We start from the raw sequence: 20,864 nt of genomic DNA on the forward strand, positions 1-20,864 counted from the left end.
GGCCATACCTAGCAAATTTACAATTACACTGTTAAAGTCTCTGAAAGGATTTCAGACTATTAAATACTTGAGGGAGGTTTTGTTTATTGTTGTTAGCATTTTAAAGGACTTGGATGCCAATTTGTGATTTATAGAAAAGGCCTTAAGAACATCAAGTATACAGTTTAACATAAATAGACAAAATTACTTTGCTTCTATAAAGAACTCCATGATTTTTAGTACTTAAGCATTTAAAAATCAAACACTTGGAACCCCAACATTTCAGCGCTTATGTAAACGAAAGCTATTGTCTTCCAAATTTAAGCACAATAAAATAATCTTGAAACTTTTGTGTTGACACTATATATTTTCTGTTTGAACTGAGTGGCAGTTTCCACTGTTACTCAACAGTGATGGAATTAAGCTATGTTTCTAGTAAAAGAATTTTGGATGTATGTTTTGTTATTAAATTCTACTTGTACATTTAGCAATTAAAATTACTCTTGTAATGATGGTGGCATTAGAAGGAATAGGAAGCTGTCACAGAAAATTTAAAGCTCAATTATCTCTTTGGTAACGAAATATATAATATTGCATTACAACATTTATTTTCTTATGGTAATTGACTCATTTGTTCTCTGATTACCAATTTAACTTCCTAACCACAAACATCTGCTCTTACATTGTATTTAATTTGTGTGAATACTAAATCAGAGTCGTTAAAACCCAGAGAACATTTTAAAGGCTTTATTTTATAGTTCATGAAAGGTAAATAATGAATACTTTATTTTTTAATAGTCTCTGAAAGTCTGTTTACTGAAAATGCTTGCTAAAATTATATTAATTTTTTAAAAGACTGTTTTGCTGAATTACTCTGCCTTAGGGAAAGGAGCCTCAGTCCTGGCTAGGGGGCTCATGGAGTATGTCAGTTTCTTGGAAATGGCACCATCTTAATTAAGAATACAAGCTATCAAAGTAGAAAAAAGTATGCTGTCATTTAGTTGTGGGGAAGATAATTGCTTATAATTTTAAAAATGGAAGATTGTTACTTTAAGGGGAGGAGGAAATCGACTTACTTGGATAAACAAATTTTTGTAGATTTAAATTTTTAATAAACAGTTTCTGTGAGTGGAAGGTAATGAAACAGATGACTCTAAATATGTGTCTAGTTGGCAGAGTAAAGCCAGAGAGAAACATAGAATTGAAGTTGCAAGTCACTATTCAAATTAATATGAAATAAGACTTGGACCGTATATACCTGATGGGCTAGATACTAATGACAAAAAATTGCAAATACTGTTGGTGGAAATGTTTATTCTGAGACTAAGGAAGTGTAAGGTAAAACAGGTGAATAGTTACTGTTATTGAAAACAGGAATTTTTAGCAAAAGAAAAAAAGAGATGCAGGTGTAAAGTTAAGAAGTAAAAACCTGTTGAATTTAATTGGAAATCTTAGTAGAAAATCAAGATACATAATTGCTGACTTGGTCCACAAAAAGAGTTTGAAAATAGTGACCAGTACTGAAAGATCAGTAAGGTCATGTCAAGAAGGACCGTTGCCCATTGAACAGGCCCAGCCTTTCTCCACCGATAAGATAGTTTTAAATCTCAATAATAATAATCTCAGTGAATTGAAACAAATCAGATATATTTTAAAACTAGAACTTATAATGATGCTTTTAAAAGAAAAGAATCTCAGTAATCACATGTTCTAGTTTTCCTTCAATTGCTATGACAAAACACTAACCAATGCCAACTTGGGGAGGAAAGGTTTTATTTGGCTTATGTCTCCTGGGTCACAGTTCTTCACTGAGGGAGTCCAAGGTAGGAACCTGGAGGCAGGAGGTGAAGCACAGACCACAGAGGAATACTGCTTACTGACTTGGTCCCCTGGATCATGCTCAACATGCTTTCGTCTACAGTACAGGACCACCTACCCAGGGGTGGCCCCTTATTTTTCAACAATCAAGAAAATGCCACATAGATATGGCCACAGGCCAATCTAATGGAGGCAGTTCCCCAATAGAGGCTTTCTCTACCCAGGTGTGTCAAGTTGACAACTAAAGCTATCTAGTATATCACCTCAGGACAGTGAAAAGTCAGCTCAACTATTGGGCATCTGATTTCTGCTGGGTGAGGAATAGCTGATCTTCTTTCAGGAAGTTACTCAAGATAGACTGACTAGACCCCACTGGATGAATTTGCACTGAGGGACATCTGGGAACACTAACTTGACTCGATATGCCTTAATATAAATGACAGAATGCATGAAATCCAGGGATGGGGCTATAGGAGGATAATTTGGGGGAAGAGTGTATAAAGATGATTAAGATGTTGTGTATAAAATACACAAAAATTTAATTAAAATATACAAAAAAGTTCACTGTTTTGAAAACTAAACAAAAGCAAAGAAGCAAACATTTATCCTTCTAAAAGAATTGAATTTTATAACCGGATAGTTGAAGGACTATCATAAGTAATTGGGGAAAGATAATAGTAAATGAAGGGATTTTTTAGAAGGAGTGATAGAATGACAATATTACTGTTTTGCAACTTCTCACAGGTAATAATTATCAAAGACTGATTACATCATACAAAGTGACATTAGTCACTTAGGAAGAACCTCCTAATGGAAGCACATGGAACTGCCAATTTTGTAGTCTGAAAAAGTAAATAAACTGCAAGTGTCTACATTTAATAGGGCAAACATGTTAAATGCCATGTAATCAACAAGACAAATTATCTTGTTTCCCAACAAATACATTGCAAACAAAGAGACAAGATAAACTGTGGATTAAAGGAAACTTAAGAAACAAATTAATTCATGAGTGTACCTTGTTTACCCAATTTAAATAAATCATTTAAAATACATCAGCCAGTTAATGAAACGTAAAGGCTGATTAGATAATTGAATAATTAGAAATTATTATATTATAAACTGTTGGTGTTATCATGTGTGTTTAAAAATGGGAGTTCTTGACTGGGGTATGTAGGTCAGTGGTAGAGTGCTTGCCATTTGGAGTGTCCTAGATTCAATCTCTAGTACCACAAGAAAAAAATAAATGGGAGTTCTTGTAGAGACATTTAAATACTTACAATACTTGCATTTTGCTTTCAAAATAATCTGGGTGTGGGATGGATAGATTAGGATGCAGATGAACCAATGTTAATGCTGAGTTGATAATTGCTGAAGCTATATAGCAGGTACATGGGAAATGTTATTGTATTCTTTGAAATAATTTTTAAAAGAATATAGGTTTTGGGGGATGGGGAGATGGCTCAGTGATTACGAGTACTTGCTACTTCTTCCAAAGGACCTGAATTTAGTTCCTAGCACCAATGTTTGGTGGTCCACAACAGCTTATAACTCAGCTCTCAGGGATCTGATACTCTCATCTGACCTCCATGGGCATTATACAGACACATACACACAACTAAAAAAAAAAAGAAAGAAAAAAGAAAAGATAATGGATGTTAGACTCCTTGGGTTCAAAGTCTAGCTAAGCAGTATCACCCTTGGAGTTACTAAACTTCTGTGTATTAGGAGCCTTCACTGTAAAGTAGAAATAATAAAAATGCCTACATAATAGAATTGCTATGAAAGCTGATTGTTAGTAGGTAAAAATGATTCATAGATGTTAGCTATTACCATACATCAAATGTGCAAACTGAAATCATAAAATCATAGTGGTTAAAGATCTTAGTGTATTCAGGAATAGCCTATTTGGATTCCTTATTTAGTACCAGAGCATTTAGAAACCCATGTTTATCACAATGTTAAGCAGTGGAATGAGAGCTCAACTCTGGGTCTCTTGATTCCTGGTCATTACAATTGTTTTGACATAGATAATTACCGAAGAATGTGTAGGTGTTGAAAGACCTTCAGCAAATTTAGTTAATTGATTTAATTGACTTATTAGGGATATATGAAATCCATTCTTTAGATGAAATGCTGGATGCGATAAGAGAGCTTTTTAAAGTTACCTTAACTGAAATAAGGAAACAACATAATTTAAAAAGCAGATTAGTTAACACTTGATAGTGCAGCTTATTTTCCATGGGGTTAAAATGGAGAGGACATCTTCACCATGCAGGCTAGAAGTGTTATGTTTGAGGATTTGGCTCTTTTTCCCAGTTCTCAGAAGATCAAACAGACAAACTCGTTTCAGTTTGGTGACATGAAACTTTAGCTTCAGAGATTCCATTTTGGTTTGATCCATTGGGTCCTGGTATAGAAGCTTATTCCAAACTAATAGCCTCCTGTAATTTGTTTTGAGATAGGGTCTCACTATATAGCCCTAGCTCTAGGCCTGGAACTCACTCAATATATAGACCAGGCTGGCTTTGAATTCACAGAAATCCACCTGCCTTCCCAAGTGCTGGGATTAAAGGCATGTTACCACCGTGCTCGGCTTGGCCTCCTGTAAATTTTATTCAACCCAAGTAAACCTTAATTATTAAACAGGAAGATTCATTATTGCAAATATGTTCATTTTTCCTATATTTAAAAATTATTATTAAAGTGAAAACTCCAAGTTATTTATCTGTTTTCTTTGAAAAGGAACATTGAAACAATATAAGTGGGGTCTAAATTTATCTAGAGGAGGACCTAAATAAAAAAAGGAAAAATTTGAAGAAATAAAGGAGTAAAAGAACTGTAAGTCTACCAGATAGTTAAAATAATTTATCTAGAAGAGGACCTAATAAAAAAGGAAAAATTTGAAGAAATAAAGGAGTAAAAGAAGAGTAAGTCTACCAAATAGTTAAAATAATTTTGTCCTAAGAACAGACATATCAGTGAAACCTGTTAGCTTTCAAAAGTAAACTCCTCAGACTACACAGGATTTTATTGCTAAAACTTTGAAACCAGTTACTCTTCTTGGGACTACTGAGTTTACCATTTAGAAAAGCATCGGCCCTGGGTACTTATTAAATAAGTCTAGATTCTTTCAAAGAAATACCAGAAGGGAGTATAAGTAAATATTGTTATAGTATAGAAGCAGGCAATCCTTTTGTTGTGTAAGAATAAGTAAATATGAATGCCAGAATGCTAAGGAAGTACACATTTCACTAAATAAAAATTTTAAACTACTTTCCCCACCCAAGTTCACGTGCTCTGTTTTTAGACCCACTGAGTCCACTTAGTGCTGCCTGTGTGTACATGGGTATGGGACCATCTACTGGAGCATGAGTAGCCTCTCAAGGACCACATCCCTGAAGAAAACTGACTCTCTCTCCCCCAGTGGCCATCAGTTGCCAGTAGCTCCTCAGCCAGGGGTGAGACTTCATGAGCCTGTCCCCTATCCATGTTAGGATTTGCCTGACCTGATCTTGAGCAGGTCTTGTATATGCAGTTGCAAGTGTGCAACAGCCCAGTCATGTCTGGCAAATCCTGTTTTCCTGCAGATGTCCAGTATCTCTGACTTTTATAATCTTTGTTCCATAATGTTCCCCCAGTCTTGGGGGATGGAGGTTATGATGTAGATGTCTTGTTTAGAGCTGAGCACTCCACATTTTTTTATTCTCTGCACATTGTCTGGTTGTGGGTCTCTATATTAATCACTGCTGCAATAGATGCTTCTCTGATGAGGGTTTGAAAGATGAACTAATCTCTGGCTATAGGGATAAGAATTTAGGGGGCAGTTTATTATATCCATTTAGCAGAATAGTGTTACTGAATTTTCTCCTAGGGCCTATGACATAGTCGGCCATGGTTTTTCAGCCCAGTTAATTGTACCAGGCATGCGTTCTGTCTTGTGGAGTGAGTGTTAAATCCTATCAAAAAGTGGTTGGTTGCTCCCATAACATTCATTATTTGATAGCCTGCGGTGTCTGGGGGAGACATTGCCCCCCTTTTACACAAAGTAATTCCATTTAAACCCCTTTTATACGTATATACATACACATTTTAGGAAGCTTTTACAGCAGATTTCATCTTTTTTTTTTTAATGTCTTTAGTGTTATTCCTTCCCATACTCCCTCCTTTACCCTGTCCTCCTGTCCCCCACCTCATTTAACCCTTCCTGTTCCATTATCCTCCTTTCTTCTTTCATACACTTGTATTCTATACCCCTTCCTTTGAATCCCCCCAACCCTTGCCCCATGGACCCTTACTAGTTTCCTGACTTCAATGGTAACTCTAATTTAAATACATACCTAATACCTAATGATTCAAAACTAGTATCCATGTATAAAAGAGAACATGTGGCATTTATCTTTCAGGTATGGGTTATGTCGCTCAGAATGATTATTTCCAGCTCTATTTACCTATGAATCTCATAATTTCATTTTTCTTTACAGCTGAATAAAACTCCATCAGGCAATTAATTTTTAAAGATACTGCATTGCTAATAACATACATTTAGAATATATACTTGTTACATACTGTTAAGAGAATATGTGACTGCTGTGAATTCTATAGCTTAATAGAGCTTGTTGATATGCATATAACTACTTTTTTATTTTAATTAATATTTTCTTTTTATTTTAAAGCCAAACCTGAATTCCTAAAGCAGCCTTCTAATATATATGCGCATGAATCCATGGATATTGTATTTGAATGTGAAGTGACTGGGAAACCAACTCCAACTGTGAAGTGGGTCAAGAATGGGGATATGGTTATCCCTAGTGATTACTTTAAAATTGTAGTAAGTATTTTTCCAAAGAGTACATTTATTTCTTAAACTGTTAAGTGTATTTAAATGTAATCGCCAAAAGACTTGCTATCTTACATATATCAGTTTATATGTTGCAAATGAAAGAAAAATGCATAGGATGTCATTTGTTTATTGGCTGACAAGAAAGCTATGCCCAGAAACATGTTGGTGCCTTATATGAGATCACATAGCAAATCAGTGGCTGAGCTAAGCTTGAGTCTGTCAACAGTCTAGTACTCTTAAACATAACTTAAATGTCAGCATTTCCTGAGATATAGTGTGTGCATGTATCTGTGTTCCCGGTTGTCTTCACAGCTCTATTCAAGGGACAGAAATTTCTCCTTTGAAGTATGGAAGAATAATCATTTTGAAAAGTTTGCCAGTTGATTACACAACAGACTGTACAAAACTTGGCCAAAAATCATATATTGATGCCCAGACCCTTCAATATAAGAATGATCAGTGCTAGACAGTTGTAACAACAAAGACTCTTTTAGAAAGCAAATGCATCATCATCACGTGATACCCTTTAGTTTAATTCCTACATACTGGTTGAAGGAATTTTTAAAGTAAATACAAGCGTGGTGATGTTTGCCTGTAACTTGGGAGGTGAAGGCAGGAGGATAGTAAGCTTGAAGCTAGACCAGGAATTGAGGTTCTCTTCAAAACAGTAGCAAAAATGGCTGAGTATGGTGGTGCATGCCTTTAATCCCAGCACTTGGGAAGCAGTGGCAGGTAGATCTCTGTGGTAGGCCAGCTGGAGCTAGCTGTCTCAAAACATACAAAACATAGCAAAATTGTAAATGCAGAAGGTGTTAAATGTGGCACGGTAGATAGCTCAGTCCATAAAGTGCTTGCCACACAAGCATGAGGACCCAAATTTGATCACTAGAATAAACCCACATAAAAGGCCAGGGGCAAAGGCTTGTGCTTGCAATGCCAACACTGGGGAGGTGGAGACAAGTGGATCCCTGGGTCTCACTGATCAGCTAGCCTGGCCTCATCAGTGAGCCCCAAGTCCCAGTGAGAGAACTTGCCTCATAAAACAAGATGGATAGTTCCTGAGGACAGCACCAGGGTTGACTTGTGAGTTGTGCACATACCCACACATAACCTGAACATGCACACACACATAAAGTGTTAAATGTATTTAAGAATTCTCAGCCATAATTGCTCTTTACTTTCTATGTAGTAAGTGTGCAGTAGATATTACCTACTAATATTACCCTTATCTAATACCCTAGTAGCATAATTAAGTTTTGGTAATAAGTATCAATGGCCTATCTTAAGATCTATTCATGATACTCATTAAAAAGTTATGTTTGTTAAAGACAGTATCATTACAGATTTGTCATAAAAGTAATTCATTTTTAGTGAGACTGTATTTTTTTGTTTCTAAAATGCATAATTTCATGTTCACAAAAAATAATTCTATTGAAAAGCAACCAGTTGTGACTAAATTAGCATTTTTATTTTATCAGTATTTGCACATACTTTTCAAAATTTTAAGTCATATTTATACTAATAACAATAGTTGACATTCATGTAATGCTTTATAGTCTAGAGAAAGCAAGTATTTATGGCATTGTTTGAGTTAGAATAGCCTCAGGAAAACAAAGTCACGAATTCAGGCTGTCATGATGGTCACATTATATTGCTTGCTAGAATTTTTTTTTCCAGGCACGTGTGTGCGTTTGCCAACAGTAGGTGTTAATTTCTTTAGTGTTAGTGGTAGTGTGTATTATTCTAGACAGTTAAGTCAGTACCTTGCCAATACTCTAACATAAAGTTGAATTCACCAGTATATAAGTAGATTGTATTCAGTAACTGAATCAAAATAGTACTTGTTTTTTCCCTCTTCCTCTCCAAGAACATAGCCTTAAGAGTTTCAATTAAGTAAAAAAAAAAAAAAAAATTATGTATGTTTTTCTTCTTTAGAAGGAACATAATCTTCAAGTTTTGGGTCTGGTGAAATCAGATGAAGGGTTCTATCAATGCATTGCCGAGAATGATGTTGGAAATGCACAAGCTGGAGCTCAGCTGATTATCCTTGAGCATGGTAAGAGGGGAGCAGCAGTAAGCTGAAGGAGGCTGTGTGTTGGAGGTACTGTCACTCTGAGATGCCTCATGAATGTTGGCTTGTTTGTAAAGCCCAGCATATGGCATAACTAGGAGAAAAAGAGCAGTGGTCTAAGAAATTTCTATACCTAAAATTATCTAGAGATACATTTTCAGATAATGAAAAAGAAGTTGATATTAAGGAAAACTGAAAAAGTCTCATGTGAATAAATGTTTTTCAGAATCCATTCATTTTAATCTCACAGATGAATTTCTGCCTTATATAAGAAAGAGCTTAATGTTTACTTTGCACTAAACTTTTCTTGTTTTCCCAAAATAAAATTAATGTGCCCTTTGTGATTATCATAAAAATGCCCATGATTATTTTTTTTAATTGAATCAACATTGAAAATTAGAAAAAGTAGAATCAAATCAGGAAAATCACTATAAATTTGAGCCGGGAAACTTCATGTAAATTAATTATTAATTCTAGAAGATTGGAATAACAAGGATTTACCTAGTAAGAAAAGACCTCTAAAAAATATCATTGGCAGATAGAACAAACAGCTATAACCCTTATGTCTAGATGGGTCTGTTGGGGAAGACCTTCTGCTAAAGCTGAGATCTAGACATTGTTAGAGAGGGTATAGCTGTGGTTTACTAAATGGCAGAGAAGTTGATGTGATGCTTTGCTGTTAAAACTTAAAATTCACTTTTTAGGGTCTGAGAAAAGGTGACCCTAAGTTGTTATCTCATCATAGATATTTTTCTGCAAAACCACCCAAGGGATTGGATGTTGGGGAAAGGTATTGGCTACAGGTACCTGCCAAGGCAGGACACTGGAGCCCAGAAGGAAGTTCCTCTCTTCTGTATTTGGTGTTTCAGGTGTTGGAGATGATAATGTTTAACACATGTGCCAGCTGAGAAAAGAAAAAAAGGGCCTGGCTCCATTCTGTAGAGCAGACAGTGAAACCTGAATTTGGAGTTGGGAGGCATTAATTTGATGACATACTCCAAATCCTACCACCTAGGAGCATTGCATAGGAGTGCACACAGATATGTATATGGTTTTCTAATGGTCTGTTTTCTTGCAACAGCACTCCAAGGTTATCTTTCCATGCTGTTTGGTATAGATCTGTGTCAATATGGTTTGTTCTTGAATAGAATATATACACAGTTTTATATAATTAATTCCCTGTTGCTTAATGAAATGTCTCCTATTTTTTCCTAATATGAGCAGTGTTATATTGAATCTTTTTATTGATTATTTTCTCATACTAAAGTACTAAAAGTTTAATTGTTGGATAACAGTTCTGTGTTACATTGGTAAGGATAACCATTATGTTAGTAACTAACATAATTTTTTTCTTTTAAGCACTTCTCCTAAATGCATGACAAAGGTAGCATTTTATCATCTCATATTTTAGTTAGATATGATCAAGTACCAGTGTAGTTCCAGGAAATACTTCTTTTACAACTATAGTTTGGCCAGAGAAGCTAATTGGCAAAGATGGTAGTTATTTTTCACTGAAATAACATTTAGGATTTGTAAATGCTGCTTTTTAAAAAATATACTTGAGAATACTGCTTATAAAAGATACTAAATTTGAACAGCCTTTTCATCTTACGTTTGTGATTATAACTTGCCCTGTTCATTGGAAATTATTTTAGTCACCTTTCAGTGTTTGCAAAACCAAAACAACCAAAAAAGGTACCCGCTGAAAATGAGGCAGATTGGCTTGTTTCTTTGTACTAATGGCAGTGACTTCCTTAGTCATACTGTCTTAGTATTTATCTATATCCAACTAAGCAAAGGGACTTCAGGCTATTTGTATTTAGAATTACTATTATATATCTTAATTAACAGTATAAATGGTTAGCTAATCCCAGTTGGGCTTTCCTTTGAATCTGCTTGGGGGTGTGAAATTTCAGTGATAGTATGTATTCTCTGGTTTTAAGAACAGCATATATGAGCCTTGGGAATTTTTTTGTGTGTGTGTGATCATATTGAGGATGCTCTGATGACTCATTGATTACAAGAGGGAAAGTACATGTCATGTTTATTAAGTTGGATTCCCCCTTTTTGCTATTTTATTTTTTATTTACTTAATAATTTTTGAGATAGAATCTTACCATGTTGCCCAGATCTTAAATTCACTTGGTTTAAGTGATTCTCTCACTTCAGTCTCTCAAGGGCTAGGATAATAGGCAGTTGCCACATGCCTGACTTTTAAAAGCTAAAAGAGTTTCAGAATATTGCAAATTTATAAGACTTGATCTCTGCCTTTATGGAATTGGTAATACAGTAAAGAATGTAAGAAAGATATACAACTTTAGTGGGGTTACTTTCATGTTTAATGATACAAATAAAGCAGCATACAACTCAGAAGAGAGAAATGCTGTGCAAGGGAATTTATTTCATTAATATGTCCCTTTCTGACAGGCTTTCTGTGATAAGATTTCCAAATGTTGGGCCAGCTATGTTGCTCAGCTGTTGATTAGAAAGAGAATATAGATCAATATAGAAATGGAATTTATCCCTGTAGGAACATGCCCTTTGTAAATGCAGAAGAGATTCATACTGATAATGGCTATGACTAAAAATCAAAACAATGCAGTAGTAGTAGTAAGGTATTCTGGTGACAAAGTCAGGTCAAATTAAGGAAGGCAGAGTACAGACTTGTTATGAGCCCCTTGTGAGATGGTAAGTTCATGTACTAGACACATGGACAAAGATGACCCTGATAATGAGATATTAGTGACCTATCTGATTCATTATTATCAGCAGATTGAAAATTAAACATTACAGAAAAGTCAGGATACTCCCAAGATTTTATCTGGTGATTAGAGCAGTGATAATCAGACTCCGCAAAAATAGAAAAGGAAGGCAAGTCAAAGTAGAAAGGGGTTTCTGTTTCTACTCAGTATGTAAAAAGTCTGTAAGCTGAGTGTGGTGGTACCTGCACTTGGAGGCTGAGGCAGGAAGATTCTGAGTTCAGGCCAGTGTGGGATACATAGCAAGACTCTGCCTCAACAAAAGGAAAGAATGGAAGACACAGAACTATCTCCTCTCACCATAAGAAAAACCTTAATACTACAGAATTTCGCCTTCTCTTGAGTCCACCAGAGAGCTGAGCTTATAAAGGAACTAATTAATGTAAACTCCAAAAAGAACAAGTTTTTCTGCCCCACACCCCAAGGATCGGGTTACATGAATTGCTTCGTCATTGGCATAGCAGAGGAGAAAGAAGTGGTTGCCAGAAATGTGGACCAAAAATATAACCCTTAAAATTTTAACTAATTGTTGCTTGCTCTGGCAGCACATACACTAAAATTGGAACAATACAGAGAAGATCGGCATGATTTCTGCATAAGGATGACACAAAAATTTGTAAACTTTCATATTTTTTAATTAACTTAAATGTTAAAGGCCAAGTATGAACTAGTTCAGAATATATAGGGGACCTATATACCAGGGAACCTCACATTTACTTGCAAATGCATTTTCCTTGTGTTCTACATAGTACTTCCAATTGAGAAGAAGCAAGGTAGGGGAGCTCAGAGCTGTTTCTGGGGTCTAGAAATTAAGGAGGTATTCTGCTCTGCTGGGAGATAGACACCAGTTCTTCACATTTACTCAGATCATCCTGTAAGCCTCCAACTAGTAGAAGAAGAACAGAAAATCTTTTTATTTTATATATTTCTGGGGGACATTTAGAAGCTAAGCTCTTGTCCTGTGGGGAGAGACCTCTGTCTGTCTGTCTGTCTCTCTCTCTCTCTCTCTCTCTCTCTCTCTCTCTCTCTCTCTCTCTCTCTCTCACACACACACACACACACACACACATATATTGGATGGGGAAAGGGGGAATACTAAGGCTTGAACATAGAGCATTGCATACACTAGGTAATTGCTCTACCACTGAACTACATCTCTAGTCCTTGGAAGAAACTCTGGATAAACAACACAGATAAAAACCCAGTCTTGCTGAGGGGAAGGATCGAAGAAAAATCTGTATTTCTGAAACTGGTTTGGAAAATAATTGGGGGCTCCTAAAGTCACTGTTACCAAGAGGTATTTCACTGCTAGGTGCAGAATAGAAAACTCCCACCTGAGATGAACACAGTACAAAGCAGATTTGGGTTGCCATTGGAAGGACTGGGCTAAGACAGCCAAGAATTGCATCTGCTCCAATCTAGCACCCAGACACAAAGCCTTTCTCTGCTTGAGAAGTATGAAAGGAAATCCCCATGATGAGCGTGTCCAGGAACAATTGAAAGCCAAAAGGAAAGAAGGATCATTGAGAAAAACGTCTTCCAAATACATAGCACAGGTAGTCTATTTGTAGAGAAATTTGAATTTTGCTAGAGACCAAATGAAGAAAAGTCTTGGACTTAAAAAAGAAAGACATTTACCTGTAGAGGGACAAAGATAAGAAATACAGCAGAATTTTTAAACAAAATTAAACACCCTTTACAAAAGCAAGCCAGAGGCTGGAGAGATGGCTCAGTGGTTAAGAACACTGGTTGTTCTTGCAGAAGACCCAGGTTCAAATCCCAGCACCCACATGACAGCTAATTGTCTGTAACTCCAGTCCCAGGGGATCCAGTAGCCTCTTCTGACCTTGGGCATTGCGTGACACAGGTGCACTTACCTACATGCAGGCAATACAAACATACACATAAAATAAAAATAATAAATAAAAATTTTTAAATAGCAAGCCAAATTATATACCCAGTAAAAGTATCCTTTAGAAATGCAAATGAAGTGAAGACCTCAGAACAGAAGTGGAGAATATTCATTGCATGAAACTCATAGTAGGAGAAATGAACAATTTCTGAGTGAAATGTTTTTTTAACATTTTAAATGAATATTACTTTGAGATGACTGGCTAGGATGTGATTAGGTTTGTATCTTTACCCTTTGTGTGTATTTTCAGTAATAACCGCTCTTTTGTTGTTACTTATTTTGATTTGGGGTTTTGGCTTGTTTTTGAGATGTAGTCTGACTATGTAACCCAGGTTGGCCTCAAGATCACCTGCTTCCAGCTTCAGTGTACACCACCACATTTGGCAATAGCTGCTCTTGATTTTAGAGGATTTTGTATCTTTTAAAATATTTAATTCACCCTAAAATAAAATTACTTTTATATGATACCATTTCAAATGAATATCTGTTTTAAAAAATTGTCTATTTGATATTTTCAAAAAATTATTTAAATTATTATAGCTAAGTGGCTTGATGTGATGCTACATACCTATTATCTTAGCACTTGAAAGGCAGAGTCAGAAAGATTGTGAATTCTAGGCCAATCTGGGCTATACAGGGAGACTGTATCTCAAAGGAAAAGAAATTATTGCAGGTTATTTTAAAAATAGCAAAACCTGAGGGAAGGTTTTATTTTATAAAGGAACTAATTTGTAACTATTTTAATAGTTATAAATTTTTATATTTATAAAACTATTTTTATTTTATAAAGGAACTATTTTATAAAGGAACTTTTATTGGCCTTTCTTCCTGTCAGTTTGAATTAAAAATTGCTTCCAAAATTTTCATGTAAGACTGGAATGTAAAAAACACAAACATAGGGCCGGGCGTGGTGGCACACACCTTTAATCCCAGCACTTGGGAGGCAGAGGCAGGCAGATCTCTGTGAGTTCAAGACCAGCCTGGTCTACATAGTGAGTTCCAGGACAGCTGGGGCTACAAGGAGACCCTGTCTCAAAAAGACCAAAAATTAAAAAAAAAAAAACCCACAAATATATGCTTTTTCTTTTTTAATGTCCTGTGATACTAGATCTGATAACTGGCGGTTTTTAGTTGCAAAGGGAAGAAGGGCTGATGAAAAGGGAATCACATGAACTTGTTTTAGGTAAAGGAAAGTCATACTTTACCAGTCCATTAAATGACTTTTAGGATATCATGGTCATGATAGATAAGGGTACATACTAAGCATCATGGTTTTTTTGTTTTTTTGCATTTTATTTGGCTGAAGTGTTTGTCAAAAATTCCATAAAATATCTGAGGTTTTTGAATAATAGAAGTTCTGGAATAAGTGACTAATGGCTTGGCATGATTAAAAGTTGTCTAGGTAGCAGGAAATTGTTAGTCATTAATGGAATATTTTAAATCTAAAGCACTAGTACTTGTTAAGGTTAGCATTGATCAAAAAATAAATTCTAATCAGTTATTTTCTTTTTATGCAAGTAATTACAACTTTAGGAAAAGTTTAACTCAAAATAACTGATTTAAATTTTTAATTATGATTATTTTATCTAGGACCTTTCTCATTTTCTGTATATGAGTGATGGAGGCCAGAAGAGGGTGTCAGATCCCCTGGAACTGGAGTTACAGGTGGTTGTGAGCCACCCAGTGTATGTGCTGGGAACCCAACCCCTAAAAGTATAATTTATTAAAAGATTAAAAGCAACTTTGAGCTAGGCATGGTGGATCACACCTCTAATCCCAGAATTTGAGGTTCAGGCAGGAGGATTGCTGCAAGTTGGAGGTCATCCTGGGCCACATAGATCAGCTGGAGATAAATAGCAACATTGCCTCAAAAATAAACAAAAAAAACAAATTTGTTATACCAGGTGTTTTACTGAATGCATGTGCTATGTGAGCAGAGATTCCCAACTATTTGATAAAAGACCCCACTATGCAGACTGTTAAGGAGGGGGGTTATAAAAATCAGAGTCTAGCTAGAATAGACCTTACAGATTTGAATATTTAGTTTAGCTGACTTGGAGATTGAGCTAAGTGACTTGTGTTAAATTAAGTTCACATAAAAGAGCTGATAACTAGATTTCTCAATTTCAAAATTATGCTGTTTTAATATGTCTAAAGCAAAAAGTCGACTTTTTTTTTTCTTTTCCATTTACCTTAATTTCAAAATCAGACTTTTAAGGCAGTATTATAGTTACACTTATTGACAAGGTTGGTCAGCTTTATCATTTTGGTAAGATAACCATGCATCTGGTAGATTTGAGTTAATCTTAGTTTATTTCTGTCATTGCAAGATAATTAAAAAGTACCTTCTTTAACTCTGAGAATTGTCAGAGTATGGACAGTATTATTATATGGTCACCCAGTTACTGAGAATTTATTGAATCTGAAAGGTTCTACATCATTCCAAGGTAGAGCTTTAGGCTATGACTCTAAATAAATGTAATGCAAGCTCTGCTGAATGCCAAAGTGCTACTCTACTCCTGACTGGCAAGAAATGATTTATCAGGCTTGCCAGGCAAGAAAGACTTTTTGAACATTGTAGCGTTTTAGCTGAGCCCAGAAGGATGGGTGGGATTCTAGATTGCTCAGGTTACATGAAGATGCAAAAAGGAGGCAGTTCAGGTATGTCTGACTAGGAAAGCTCAAAGTACATTGGGAAAACAGCAGGCAACCCAGTTTACCAGAGGTCACAGAAGTGTGAATATAGGAATTGATACTGGGAAGGTATATTTAAACCAGGTTATTTCATAGCAAGTTAGGAATTGTTATTTAGTAGCATTTGGATTTGTTGAGTAGTTGGATGACCTCAGGTACGTGAGGAAATAGCACTTAAAGAGGATTAACATAGAGGAGGTGTGCTGACTGGTTTCAGGGAGGAAATCAAGGCATCTTTGATTCCACTTACAATTCTGTACCAATCAGACATGATACTTAAAGGTCTCAACTAAGTGGTGGTAATGGAAAGAGATTTTTGAGTGTGTGTGCCCCTTAAAGACTTTTATGTGGTAATCACTTGTTAAATTTTGGGTTGATGAGCCGGGCGTGGTGGCACACGCCTGTAGTCCCAGCACTTGGGAGGCAGAGGCAGGCGGATCTCTGTGAGTTCAAGGCCAGCCTGGTGTACATAGTGAGTTCCAGGACAGCTGGGGCTACAGGGATACCCTGTCTCAAAAAGACCAAATAAATAAATAAATAAATAAATAAATAAATAAATAAATAAATAAATAAATTGGGGGTTGATGTCCCTACAAAAGAAGACAGGACCAGATTTATGATTTGTTGAATTAGTATAATGGAGAGGAAAGAATTGGCATCTTGTATTTAGTAGAAGTAGAGGGACTGTGTAATGTAAGGTTGTAATCATCAGTCTTTTTAGGTTAGGAAAGTTTGTAACCATTATGCTTGGGCTATACACACTATAATTTATGCTGGGTTTTGGTAGCAGTTAAAGTATAAATTGTTTCATGTTGAATATCAATTTCATCCTTGCCAAAACTCATGGATTTTAAGACCAGAACTTGTGAGGTCCAGATTATATCTTAGAACCTCAGTGGTAGTTTTTGGTACTTGTTAGTTAAATAGAACTCCTACAAATGACCTTTCTGGATTCAAAGATGCACTTAGAAATTATCATAGAATAAGCTCAAATTTGAATTTGATGCTATTCTTTAGTTACAAAGAAAGAATTTGATATGCAGTGCTAAGACACCAGAAGGATAACATGTCTCAGTATCTTTTAATTGGGAGCTATATTTAAAAGATGCTAAATTATACAGTAATGTCATAGTTGGCTGAGTATTATTTGGGTTTGAAAGACGTTACTGACAATCTGGCTCCTTACAGACTTGATCTCAGCAGTTTTAATCCTGGATCATTGTATTTTTCATTTTAGATTTTAGTGTTGGCATTGAGACTATCTTCCAATTGAAACATGCTTATGAAACTCACCAGAAATAAAAAGTACAGTATAATGTGATAGGCATTTGGGGAAGTATTTTTAATATTATATTCAATGTTACTATTGCCTCACAAGTACTGTAATGTCCAAATATTGTAGCTATGTGCATTTTTAAAAACAGCCTTTGTTTGGCACAGCATTATTACCTGAGTTCCCTTATCCAGTATGTACTTGAGCCTTTTAGACCCCAAGGGTAGAGTAAATATGAAGGCTTTTTATCTGAATTCCGGTTCACTGATGGTTTTCTCTTCATTTTTGGAGTTTATCGTCAACTCGTAAGTTTGAAAACTTTAATTTTGTGGACAATCATGATTGGGACTCCTTAAATTCTTTTGCTTTTTTGCACAGTCTGAAGGTATTTTTTTTTAAATCTGCTAGATTGATTTGTAAACCTGAATCTTAAAAAAATGCTGATACTCTTTCAGATGTAACATGAAACTTGGTTATGATTAGAGTTAATGTAAATCCCCCCCACCAGACAAACACTCTGCCACTGAGCTAAATCCCCTACTCCTTAAGCTTACTAAAACAAAATTAGTTTCTCCTTTTTGTTGGTCAAAATGGGTAATGAGTAGAAAGGCCTCTGCTGCACATTCTGTCTTATTTCCTCTGGGATATTGGGATCTCATCTGGGAAACAGCATTTTGGTTTAGGATGAAAGGAGATAAGGCTATCATTTTCAGAGACTCACTGCTGTGGTAGATGCGTCATTTAACATCTGGCACACCTTTTTTAATGAGTGCTTTTAATGTCAGGAAAAAATCAGATGACTTCCTTGATACTGAAACATCCCTCCTGCACACAAGAATGGGTGGAGTATTTTGTGCTTATTTTATTTTATAACTTCCTTCAGTTGTTAATATAAGTCATTTGTTTAAACTAGCAGTTCACTGCAAGGGCCATTATGAGAACACACACATAACAATAATAATAAGAGTACGTTTCTAGGTTATGAGATTACTTCTCTACCTCTGGAGAATGAATTTCTCAAAGAAGGGACTCTTAAGTCTGTGAAATCATCCTTACAGGTCTGTTCCTTTGCATTGAAACTGAATACTCAAAATATAGCACGTTGGCTATGTTTGTAAATTTATGGTCACATTGTATTTCATCTCTAAATAGCCTCCTAGCTCTTCAGTTGTACTGATAAACATTTTGGATATTGGACTGGTTTTAAATTTCATTTTGGAAGTATGTTATTCTCTTGGAGCTATCAAGATTGGGCACCAAGTTCATGAATACCAACCTGATTGAGCTTTGGACTGCTAGGAAATCCTATTGTTTCCTCTATTGTGTCCCTTCATAAAACTTCAAACCTTCATGCTTCTCAAACCCACAATTTCTTTACTTCAGCAAATGATCCTGCATTTCCCATTCGTTGGAATTTGAGATTCTTTTTGTGGTCTGATGCCTGTTCAGTTTTTGGTGGTTTTGGTGACAGCTCTGAGTGTTTTCTGGATATAATGGTTTGTAAATATCTATTAAATCTAACCTGTTAATTATGCTTGTAAAATCTATAGAGATTGGGGCTGGAGACTCAGCAGTTAAGAGCACTGGGTGCTCTTGTAGAGGACCAAGGTTTGATTCACAGCACCCACATGGTAGCTAACAACCATCTATAACTCCAGTTCCAGGGGATCCAGCACCTTCTTCTGACTTCCACGGGCATTGTACAACATGGATGCACTTAAATACATGCAGGGTATACACTCATGCACAAAAAATAAATAAAAAATGATAAAATCTATAGAGATTTACCTAAGTTTTGTCCACCAAATCTGTTTCAAGACTAATGAAACATGAGTCCGGATTTGTTCAGTTCTTGAACTGTTGTTACTGCTTTTATATTAAGAAGCAGTGTTATTAACACAGGAATTGTGAATTAGCTTCCTGGTGGATTGCTGTCCCATCAAATCTAAGACACGAAGGAGTCATAAGATGCAACCTTTGCAAGATGTTAAATTATGAAAAAGTACATCTCAGAATCAAGAGAATATGGGTTGGCTTTAATAACAGGAAACACTTGTTTAGTCCTGGTCAATCCTTTTGCTTTCAACTCTTTTGTTTGATACTGACTTTATTGTTTTCTTCTTGATAACATATTTTCTATTCCATTTTCAAACTTTTATTGCCCTTTTCTTTGAGGATTGTTAACTGTAGATAGCTTTAACACCATCTTACTTTGTTTCTTTCCAGTTTATCATATCATACTCTTAAAATCTGACATATTTCTCTTAAGGGTTTTTGCATCTGTGGACATGAGTCACATTGGTTCTGTAGGTTCTATAATGTCTACCTGGTTTTGATATTAAAATAATGCTGCTGCCATACCATTTGTGCTGCTTTAACAAGTACAAGACTGGGTGATTTGGAGCATTAAGGAACAGAAATTTATTCCTCACAGCTCTACTCCTAAATTAAGGCACCAGCTGATTAGCCAGTGAAGGTTTTCTTCTTCCAAGATGGCACCTTGTATCCTCCAGCAGGGAGGAACACTGTCCTTACATAGTGAAGGGAACAGAAATGGCAAAACAGCACTCCTTCAACCTGATGCCCTTTTGTAAAGGTGCTGATTTCATTGACAAGGACACAGTACTCAGGACTTAATCACCTTCCAAAGTTTACATGTCAATAGTGTACTCAACGGGGGTTGAGTTTCATGAATTTGGAAGGGATGCATTCATAGGTCATAGCACTAGCTTTACAGAATGGGTTAGGAAGTGTTTGCCTAATTGCTTCTATTTTCTCAAAGATATTGTAGGGAACAGATACAATTTACCTTTTTAAGTATTTGATAGAATTCAGTAACAAACCAGTGTGGGCCTAGTTTTGTTGTTGTTGGTGGTGGTGGTGTTGAAGTCTTTATTGTTTCTTTAATAGGCATAGGACTCTTCAGGTTTTCTGTTGTCCTTATGTGAATTTTTATGGTTTCTTTCAAGAAATTGGTCTGTTTCAACTTTTCAAAATACATGAGTATGAATTATTTGTAGTATCCATCCTTTGAATGCTCATGAAGTAAGTAGTGTTTGCTTCTCCTTATAAACATTTTTGCCCCTCTCCCAAGCCTTGGTACCTGGCTACAAGCTTATCTTTCAGTTGGATTTTATTTTCTTGAATGTTTTTATTTTGAATGTCATTAATTTTCTTTTTTCTATATATATTAATGCTATAAATTTCTCTTGAAGTACTTTTTGTTGTGTATCACATATATTGATAAAGCCATATGTAAGTTTAACTTACTTAAAAAGTATTTTTAAATTTTCTGTGTGATTTAATTTCTTTATGTATGGGTAGCTGATCTTTCAGTTGGATTTTATTTTCTTGAATGTTTTTATTTTGAATGTCATTAATTTTCTTTTTTCTATATATATTAATGCTATAAATTTCTCTTGAAGTACTTTTTGTTGTGTATCACATATATTGATAAAGCCATATGTAAGTTTAACTTACTTAAAAAGTATTTTTAAATTTTCTGTGTGATTTAATTT

General features: G+C 35.5%; 1 protein-coding gene and 1 non-coding gene across 11 annotated transcripts in view; both read left to right on the forward strand.

Annotated features, from left to right (window-relative positions):
- The window catches only part of Neo1 (neogenin 1), a 205,589-nt gene that overhangs the window by 103,192 nt on the left and 81,533 nt on the right, over window positions 1-20,864 (forward strand). For all 10 annotated transcript variants that reach the window (XM_029565066.1, XM_029565070.1, XM_008836447.3 and 7 more), the window contains exons 6-7: window positions 6,471-6,625; window positions 8,573-8,693. In XM_029565066.1, coding sequence (XP_029420926.1) covers window positions 6,471-6,625; window positions 8,573-8,693 — 276 coding nt within the window. The remainder of the gene's footprint in view (window positions 1-6,470; window positions 6,626-8,572; window positions 8,694-20,864) is intronic.
- LOC115070951 lies at window positions 12,001-12,103 on the forward strand. Its single transcript, XR_003850059.1, has one exon. It is a non-coding gene; the product is annotated as a U6 spliceosomal RNA (small nuclear RNA).

This window comes from Nannospalax galili, unplaced genomic scaffold (assembly GCF_000622305.1).
Source record: "Nannospalax galili isolate Female #2095 unplaced genomic scaffold, S.galili_v1.0 scaffold54, whole genome shotgun sequence".
NCBI lineage: Eukaryota > Metazoa > Chordata > Mammalia > Rodentia > Spalacidae > Nannospalax > Nannospalax galili.